The sequence below is a fragment of the Abrus precatorius genome, unplaced genomic scaffold, assembly GCF_003935025.1.
Source record: "Abrus precatorius isolate BTA unplaced genomic scaffold, Abrus_2018 Scaffold10, whole genome shotgun sequence".
NCBI classification, from domain to species: Eukaryota; Viridiplantae; Streptophyta; class Magnoliopsida; order Fabales; family Fabaceae; genus Abrus; species Abrus precatorius.
This window is the reverse complement of record NW_020874292.1, coordinates 2,474,138-2,484,143: the sequence shown is the minus strand read 5'-3', so window position 1 is coordinate 2,484,143 and position 10,006 is coordinate 2,474,138. Positions and strand designations below refer to the sequence as shown.

The window sequence follows — 10,006 nt, the reverse complement described above, 5'->3', positions numbered from 1 at the left end:
TTATCTTTCTATAAAATGTATGAGTTAAATTAATTATTATGTTTATCCAGATTATTTCATATTTGATTTTTTATTTTTTTTTATAATTTCTCGCTCTTTTATACATTCGATAATTTACTACTAAATCAATATAAAATGACTGAGTGAAATAAACAATACAGTAAGGTGTTATACTACCATCACTTAAAATTACCATTGTCGACCACCATTAGCGTTTGCATTCTCCATTAACACTTTTTTAAGCTTCTCCACAAGAGAATATAGTTACTAATTAGGATTTTAGGCATGCTAGGGTTGAAAACTCTATTAAATAAATAAATAACCCTAAATTAAGTAATCACCTCTAATGGGTCCAGATGCAAGCCCAAGTGAAAAAGAGGAGGTGAAGATGAGAGTGAAGGAGAAAAAGTTGACAAAAATAGTTAATGACGAAGGCTTGGAGTTCTAAAGTCTTTAAGTGCCGAAGTGTATATAGCACAAGCTCCACGAGAAGCACTCACATGGCTACTGAACAATCTCACCATCACTTTATCACTAGTACTTCACCATTTCCAACTTCTTCGCCTCTACTCTTACCAACGTTTTTGCCATCTAGTTACTGTATGTAATTTAAAAGACTAAAATGATACACACAAATACAAGTTAAAGACTTACGTAATATTTAAAAGATTTCATTAAATAAAATATTTAATAGAATTTAATCAAGTTTTATTATATTAGGTCGAAACTACGTCTCCAGACACGCTAATATGGGCAAAATGGTTAGCTGTTCGCGAAAGCACTTTATGCGTCACATTTCAAAACAATTATGTGTTTTAGAGCCTAAAATACAACTCATACACAATTATAAAATCTGTATTAAATGTCCTAAGTATTCATTGCACCTGGGATTCGACAAATACAAATGAACATTAGGTATTAATAAAAAAAAAAGGAAACAAAGATTCAGATCCAGTATATAAGATGGGTAAAGCAATTAAAAAATGACCTTTACATTCGTCCAACTTATTTCCACACTACTAAATGCAAGTCTTACCTTCGTTCATATGCACACACAATGAATCCGCTAAAAATTGTACCATACCAATACAAATGGGCTCAGGTTCTATACACCTTGAACACTAGGGATGCAAAAATAATATTCCTAGTCGAAATGGGGGCAAAACTTATGAACAAAATAATACATAACCACTTATACCCATCAAACACCTAAGAGGAACTGGAGGTGGAGTGCGAGAAACTCTGCAAAACTTCTTACGGCTTATAACATGAAAGTATAAAGATACGTTACAAAAGTGACAAAGAATAATGAATTTAGAAGCTAAAACTTCTCTTCCAACAGATGCATGTTCAAGCCTTCAAGTGAAATTTGCCAGGCTCAGAGTATTTCGTTTCCAGCTGCTCAACTTTGTTAAATTTGAAGCCCCTGATTCTCGATACCTCAGGTTCTGAGGCATCTTTGTGGTCAACAGTTTCAATGCTCCAACCCTTATTTTGAACTGAACCACTAGCATTTACCTATTTTTTTAACAAAAATTTCCCCATCAGTAAAAATATTCAATAAAACACAAACATGCAAAATTATAGCAAATAGGATGAGTTCTCGATTTTTATTTTTTATTTTTAAGAAATAGAGATGGAGTACAGTAATAGAAATAAGAATTAAAAAACTATACCATCTGCAATTATCAAGTGTGTGAAATTGCAAATTTTAGCGTTCAGGATAGTCAAACAAAGAAAATTAATAATATTTAAATTGGGAAAACTTGGCTATTTAGTTAAGTATTTATTAGGAAGAGGTAGGTTCCACTATTTTTTGGATTGCAATTTAATTGGAGTTCTCAATCTATATTCATATGGTGTTGAAAAATTGAAAGTAAATCTCCCCTAATCATCCTGAGTAATGTTACTAGTAGAACACAGATACTACATCTCAGCGTATCAACCATTACTAAATATGTTTTTGACCATTCAACAAAAGTTATCATCCAAACTGGGTACCGGCACCTAAGAGCAGAAACTATTGCTAAGTTTGTTAACAGAATAGTAGATAATACTGAGGTGCATGGAAGGGAGTAGGCAATGAGGTGTACAATGTCTTTACATCAAATGGTAATTACTCCTCCTAAGCAATATATGCAACTCAGAAAACAAAAGATAATTTAGCAATAAATTTGTCTAGCCATACCTCTGCATCATCCACAGCATCAATGATAAGAGCCCCATCTAAGGACAGATTTTCAATAAAAATTTTTTGACCCTTAATGGCCAGAATAGACCTCTGGGAAATGGAGCAATTTCCACTGACTTTGCCCTTGATCAGAGAAAAAGTGAGACCCCATTTGGGTTTCCATGTGACACGGGGCCAAACTTCAACTTCTTGCCCATTGAAGACCTGCAATACTGGATCTGCAACCTGCACACCAGCCTGGACGGAAAAAAAAATGCAGAGAGAACTGATCACAATCTTAACGGTAGATTGTAGTTTTAAAATTGGCATCAAAGGAGCCAGACAAAAGAACAAAAAGAGATAACAGAAAGGACTAGATATACAATGTAGGACTGCTGAAATCAACCTGGAGACAAGGAAGATACTTGGAGTTGGAATAACATTGATAAGCAAAAATATTAGTATCTCATTTTAAATATAGAAGGCTCTTTTATAGGCATATTAGAGCTCCATTGGCCAATGAACAATCTTCTAGAACTTTCCTAAGTTGTGTAGTATGCTAAAAAGAATTTAATCACAAGTATTTAAACATTACCTAACATAACAAGATAATATTTTCAAAATAATTCCTACAGAAATTACTAATAACAAAGTAAACAACCATTCGTCTGCCATTCAAGATTTACAAGCATGAGCGTGAAAGCATTACTTAGACTTACAAGGGTAAAAGCATTACATTACCTTTTTGAGAATAATGCTATTTGCACGATAGATGGCCATTTCTCCAGAGGTTGCACTATGGTATGGATTTCCTTTTGGCACCTTCAGCAATATTAACGAAAAGCATGAGAAATGATTCCTCTCTTGAAAAACTAGCTAATTAAGATACTGTCATTCAAAACCTCTACCATCAAAATAGCATTTCAAATTCAAATTTCCTAATTTTACACAAACTTTTGGTTAGACCTTTCCAGTTAACTTCAACTGAGCACTGCATACACTTCAATAAGAAATCAAGGACTCAAAACTAAAACTTCCTCTATTTCCTTTTACCAAATTTGTTTCTCCATGTCCAAATTATTGCATTAGAATTCATGTTGTACCTTAGCAGCATCCTCAGCATTATTTTTCACAGGTGCATAAGCAAGCCACGTTTCCATCACCTACACAATTACATAGAACCAGTGAGGTATCACCAACTATGAAGCATAACACCCAAACACCCATCAAGTGATATCAACATGGATTGAGTAATAAAAAAAAAATTATCTCCAAGGATGGGTACAGGTCATGCTTGATAAGCATTGATATTCCAAGATTTATGTACTGTTCTCAAATAGATAATTTACCGTGAACCCAACCCTAGCAGATGGGGGCAATGTTTTTGGATAGTCTTGCATCATACATTCAAGTCGAGTTGAGGACTTGAATGCTGTTTTGCTGGCATCTTTATATCTGCAGTGAAGAAATATAGCATTGATGATATAACAAAGAAAAGATGGTAAAACAAAGCCTAATGCAATCAAAGAAAATTGAAGCATGAGCAAAGTGTTAGAATCACAGAAATAATATGGTATGAAGAGCATAAGAAAGAATTACTTTGGGTTAACAAACTCCTGTATGGCACCTCCTGTTTTTGAGAGCTCTTCAATGTATGGACCAAGTTCTAAAATCAACTGTTAGAATAAGATAATGTCAATATGCATCCATGGCATAATCATGATGCAGTTCAACTAAACAAGGACACGAGTTTATTAATAATAATAATAAATCATCCACATTGGAAAGGTCTTTGATGAGAGAAGGAGAAGGAGATGTTTAAGTGTGAAAGAGGATTACTTGGTTTATATTTCCTGGAAAAGGGGAGTAGCCAGTCTCACAATTTTCATCACCATCAGGGTATCCACTTGCTCTCAGAAGGGGGTCTAGCTGATTGTATTCCACATTTATCACCATAGACCTCCCTGATTATGCATTCAAATTAATCATCAAATGCTAAACGTATGAATTCAGGAAAATCCATAAAAAGTGGCATTGACATAATGGAGTCAAGATAAATATATTTGAATAAAACTATCAAGCAGGAAGAGTACAAATAATAAGGCTTTAAAAGTCTGATTAAATGGTAAAAACACATGACAACTTATTACTAACAGTGCAGACAAATGTTCTGGATTAAAACTGTAGACTAATTAGCTTATCATCTTTGTATAACAGATGGTTTAACACAAGATTTCATAACAATGCACAATATTTACTAGCTTTTACCATTCATAAAAAAATACAAACCATCTTGCCTCCTATAAAGCGCTTTTGTCCACCATTTTCCCATTAATTATGATATAAAATAACATTCGTAAAAATTTACAGTTTCAAATTAATTTACAAGTAAGAGAGGAGTTATATTCCACTGTGATATATGTAAGTCCAGAATCAGCACTATTTTCTGTCTGAGGGATAGAACAATTAGCTTACCATCAGAGTGGGTGAGTCTGGTAATTCCACCAATAGCTTCTTTTGCTTTTCGAGGTACTGCAAGAGAGTTAACATGGTACTGGTTGGTAGCACTGACACCCAGTGCTGATGGAATTGCCTGTATTCACAAATTACTAGGGCAATGAAACTTAAAATATACCGATGTGCAAAGCAGAAAAGAGTAGCTGAAAGTATGAAATGTCAAAACAACTAACCTTAAAGAGAAGTCCATTTGTATCTTGAAAAAAGAGAACCCATTTCAACCCAGCATCATGCCTAACAAATGTAAATCATTATATAAATTTATGACCAAAGCATATAACTCAGAAAAAGAACTCATCAATTCACAGAATTGACAACCAAAATTTATATAGTTTTACATAATAGACTTTTGGTGTGCCCAATTGCATTCAGAATATTCTTTAAATTACTAAGAAACATGTAGTGAAGAGATCTATCAAATGTCCACATACAACTCAGCAAAATCAAATTGAAAGACACATAAACTGATCTTGAAAGAAAAGTCGACTGTTTGAGCCATACCACACTTTCAGAATGCCACTGGAATAAAGAAGGGAATGCACATCACCATGTCCATGAGGTTTTGTCTACCCAAAGAGAATAGTTTAGAGATTGCACTTTGTTTGAAAATATAATATTTAAGGATAATAAAACGTGCTTCATTCATTGCTCTTTTCTAAATAAACATCCCAGTCACACAATCATACTTTTACCCTGCCCAGTAATACCTGAATTTTATATCTGTTTTGCGGATCCAATGCAAGCCTGGCATCATTATCTTCTAAACATGCAACTTTTTCCTGAATTACATATAGAATTAATAAAAATAATTAAATTAAAACCTAATTGAATTTTCCATGAGACAACAAAAGGCATACCTGCTTTAAAAGTGTTACTTGTTTGGGTTGCATACCGAAGTAAGAATTTGATTCTAATAGCTCTAAGGTACGCCCATGAGTGTCATCAGATGTCATAATAACAAAAGGAATCTGAGTCTGGGATTCACCTAAAAGTTTAAAGCACAACCATTACTTTAAAGGACTTTGAAATATGATAGTTAACATTAATAGCTACAAGAGTTGGGTACTGTTTGGAAAAGAGGCAGAAGAAAAATAGAATCTGAGATTAATTCCTCTCTCTCGGGAGGAAGGTGTAAAGGGCCAAAATGTTGCAAAATATTTTCTTATGGAATCTCAAATTATCGTGTATTCAAGGAAACCAGATTATGAGATGCATGTGAAAGAAAAGTCCTTGATTTTCATAAGTAGAGAATCACAATATATTATTCCAGAAGGGAAAACCTTTTTTCCAGAAGATATCAAACACTAGAAAAGTATATAAATGATAAATCAAGTTATTGTCTGTATTGAGTAAATATTTATATAAACAGGTTTGTCAATGTTTCCTTTTTACCACACAAGTAACCAAATCAGGAGAATAAATATGACTTTTATTCTATATAACAAAAGCAATTCATACTAACCTTGTGTGCTGGCTTTTTGAAGAGCAAGTATAGATTCAACGTAATGCTGTAAGAAACATGTTCCAGTAGTGGTTTCCGCAGGAAGAGCAACCTGCAAGACCCAGAAGCTATGGTTAAGAATCAGGAACTAATCCCTTCACACACTGGAATTGTCCACACGCACAAACACAACACACCCTTTACAAGGTATCAGAAACAGGGCCAAAAATACAAAAAGGCAACAAGCATCCATTAGTAAGAAGTTTCCATCACCATAGAGGCACAAGTAAATAAAATAATGCTTTTTTCCCCTATTAGAGAAAGATGAGAATCACAAGAAATGAATAAATAATCCTGTGCTGATATGAAAAGGAGTCATAATGAGCCAACAACTCCCTAGGCTGTGAAGAGTGAGATTGAAGATCATGTGCTGGAAAGGACTTAGCCCAAATGTTACTATGAGGTTCCATAGGCACAGACTAAGGGTATTAAGATTAAGCGGGATGTTGCTGTGGGTCTGGTAGTGGTGTGAATTCATGGGAATTGTCATTATTCAGTTATTTGGTTTTGCTGCTTTGGTCTGTGCATGTTTAGATTCACTTTTACTTTAACACTACTAATTGTAGCTTCAGCCTTGGATCCACAATTATTTCCAAACACACTTCTTTTTTGCTGAGTTATACTTCTGTTAGATTGTTATGATTTATGATGCCATTCAAAACTATATAGGACAAGTGATGTAAAAAGCAATACTCATTGGTGAAATAAATCCTTTTTTCTAAGTTTTTCGGTTAAGAGGACATCTTTCCTCGAAGAAAAGTAATTTTTCAGTTCCTTCCTCATCTGCCCTCTACACGTATGATACAAGATTTCCCCATTAACACAATAGCAGAGAAATAAACAAGATATACCTTAATCCCACTGTATCCTAAACGCTCGCCAAGACCACCAGCAACAAGAACAAATGCTGCTTTCCGAGCTTCACGAACACCCGCCTCCTCATATTTGATGAAATTCTCATCACCAAACGTCAAAGTCTCACCCGTTGGAACCTGCAAAATAATTACCACACAGTCTTAAGCATTATTCCATGCTTAAACCGAGAATTCAAATTCAATTGCAGTTGCATACACTTTAGACTCGCAATGTCGAAAATAAAAGCATACAAAAACCCCGTTTACTTGACTTACGGAAGGTGTGAAGCCATCGAAAGGATTTTTCCCAGCTTTAGAATCAGCCAAGAGTCGTTTAGCGTTTTTGATGTAGGCTCCCAAACCACCAGGGTAGCTCGAATCGAGTCGAATCAGCTAATAAAAACGCAGCGTCGTTTGGAAAGAGAAGAAAGGAACAGATCTATGTGATTGAAATTGAACAATGAAACCGAACCTGGTCGAAGAATGCTTTCTTCCGGTCGTCGTCGACACCAGGAGCCGGCCAATCGTGAAACAAATGTTCCTGGCCGTTATCCAACAGCATCTTCACCAACTCTTGCTGAGTAACCGAATCAGAATCAGAATCATAATCATAATCGCGTTCGTTGAAACATGAAAACGTAGAGAGAAAAAGTGAGAGAAGGAACCTGTTGAGGAGAGAGAAGGTTGAAGTTGGCGCCGAGAGGGGAAGCCATGGAATTAGAATCGCAGAAGTGAGTGCAGAAGGAACAAACAGCAAAATAAATGCAAATTCTAGTACGTTGTTTTTCAATTATTAGTACTATTAGTATTGGGATTCCTAAGTAACTGGTAAACCGAAGGTGCCGGTGATTATGTGGACCTTAATTCTGATCCAACAACGTCAACTTCAGTTCTGACCGGAAGGCACGGGTCACGGTCAGTTAGTTAGTGGGGTCCACTCTCTACGTCACACTTTTCATTCCATTGTCACACGCCTTTGCAGGTAAGTAAGAAGTGTGAGTTTTTTTGGTACAAACTTACTTAGTTTCCTTTGACGTTTAAGGAAACGATAATGACAATCGTATAAGGAGGTCAAAAGATAACGTCGTCTAATCTTACATTAATATATGATTTTTAAACTTATTTCTTGATTTAATTAATATGATATGATAATGGAAAACATAGCACTTCATTTCAAATTTTAATGTTAAAAATTAATCAAGACTTTTTTTGTCTTCAAAACATAATTACTAGTCTATACACACACAATTGTTTTAAAAGAATTTAGAGTTTGTCCACATAATTAAATTAGTTCAAAATTTGAATTTAAAATAAAAGTTTGAAAAGGAAAAGATAAAAGATTGGAAGTCTATCATATCTTATTTTATTTTATTATATCTCTTTAAAGATATACCTTATTTTATCCCATTATCTTTCATACTTCATTATTTATCTCTTATTTATATCTTATACAGTACATGTTTCTCGTTATCGCATCTCTATTTTTTCTTGTTCTGATAGAAGGCTTAGAACTCAAATTTTCAAATACACGTAGGATGGATCAATTACTCCTCAATGTTATTTTTAGTCAACTGTGTTTATTTCATTATTTTTGTCTTATTATTAAGACTCAATAAACTTTAATAACCTAATTAATTAAATAAAAAGATCAAACTAATACTGAAAATCACGTTTAACCCGCAACGTGAGTTTGAATATGCGACCATGAAACAAGCCAAACGTAGGCTTGCTGTGCGTGAAGGTGGTGGGTTGTTGTAACTTCAAATTAAAGCATATGGTTGCAATTTCTAAACCCGTGACGGTTAATAATTGTTTGTTTGTTTGTTTTGAAGATATGTTTCTCGCTAACCCAACATGAAACCAGGATTTAGAGATTTTGATATGTTGATTACTATTTTGATTTTTTTTTATAAAAATAAAAGATTAAATTATTAGATTAAAAAAAGTGATTAAATCAGTTATATTTTTTATAAATATAAATTTTATTTTAAGAATATTTATTATATTAAACCGTGTAGTTAATAATTTATATATTTAATAATACTAATAAAAAAATATAAAATATTTTAACAATTAATACATCTTGAATCTACATCTATTTTTTATAATAAGGAAAAAAATACTCTATTTTATTTTTTATAAAAAGACTGGAAATAGTACTATTTTAAAAATAATTTTTTATTCTTAAACATAAATTTTAATATAAATTTATATTAAAATTTATTTGTAAAAATAAAAAAAATTTCAAAATAATAATCAAACATATTATTTATATTAACATTTGTAACATAAGATGGGTGAAAGTAATTTTTTTTGTCTAAATTGTTAATTTTATTTCTTATATTTGCTTTTAAATAATTTTTATTAAATATATTTGTTAAATTAAATATATAAAAATATAATAAATAAATTTTTAAAAAATATTTTTAAATACTTAAAAGTATATCTACAAACTAATGTTAATAAGAATTTATTTTTAAACAAAATTTAAGTAGATATTTTAAATGTTTTTGTTATTTATTTTAATTTAAATCCCAGTATTTTTGTCATTAAGTTAAGTTAACATTAAATATTCACCTTTTATTTAAGTGAAACTTTATTTTATTAAAAAAATAACACAAAATTTCTAAGAAATTATACTTTTAATTTTTTATTTTATTACTGTTAGTTGTGCCTTGAGAAACTCCATTTCCACCATCTTCTATAAAGGCACTTATATAATGAAAATAATCTTTTTTTTTTCCAATGAAATAATTCTAATGTGAAGCTTATAAAATTTTAAAAGATTTATTTACACTTATCTTTAACGATTATTTATTTCACCATTAAAATAAAGGCAACTTTTTATTCTTATTTTTAATTATTATTCTCAAATAAAAATCAATTTTTTCAATTTTTAATTTTTAAAATCACTTCTTTCCTCGTTAGTTCTAAAATTTCTTACTACATACATGTTTACACACA

General features: G+C 32.2%; 1 protein-coding gene across 1 annotated transcript; it reads right to left on the bottom strand.

Annotated features, from left to right (window-relative positions):
- Nucleotides 1-893: 893 nt before the first annotated feature.
- Nucleotides 894-7,814, bottom strand: LOC113869536 (UDP-sugar pyrophosphorylase 1). Its single transcript, XM_027505909.1, has 17 exons — nucleotides 7,708-7,814; nucleotides 7,515-7,619; nucleotides 7,319-7,435; nucleotides 7,040-7,180; nucleotides 6,150-6,240; nucleotides 5,545-5,672; nucleotides 5,395-5,466; nucleotides 5,189-5,253; nucleotides 4,861-4,921; nucleotides 4,646-4,763; nucleotides 4,010-4,134; nucleotides 3,770-3,846; nucleotides 3,520-3,625; nucleotides 3,274-3,333; nucleotides 2,912-2,992; nucleotides 2,189-2,428; nucleotides 894-1,518 (listed from the first exon to the last, which is right to left on the bottom strand). The coding sequence occupies exons 1-17, from the start codon at nucleotides 7,753-7,755 to the stop codon at nucleotides 1,351-1,353; spliced, it is 1,803 nt and encodes a 600-aa protein (XP_027361710.1). The 5' UTR covers nucleotides 7,756-7,814; the 3' UTR covers nucleotides 894-1,350.
- Between the last annotated feature and the right edge of the window lie 2,192 nt (nucleotides 7,815-10,006).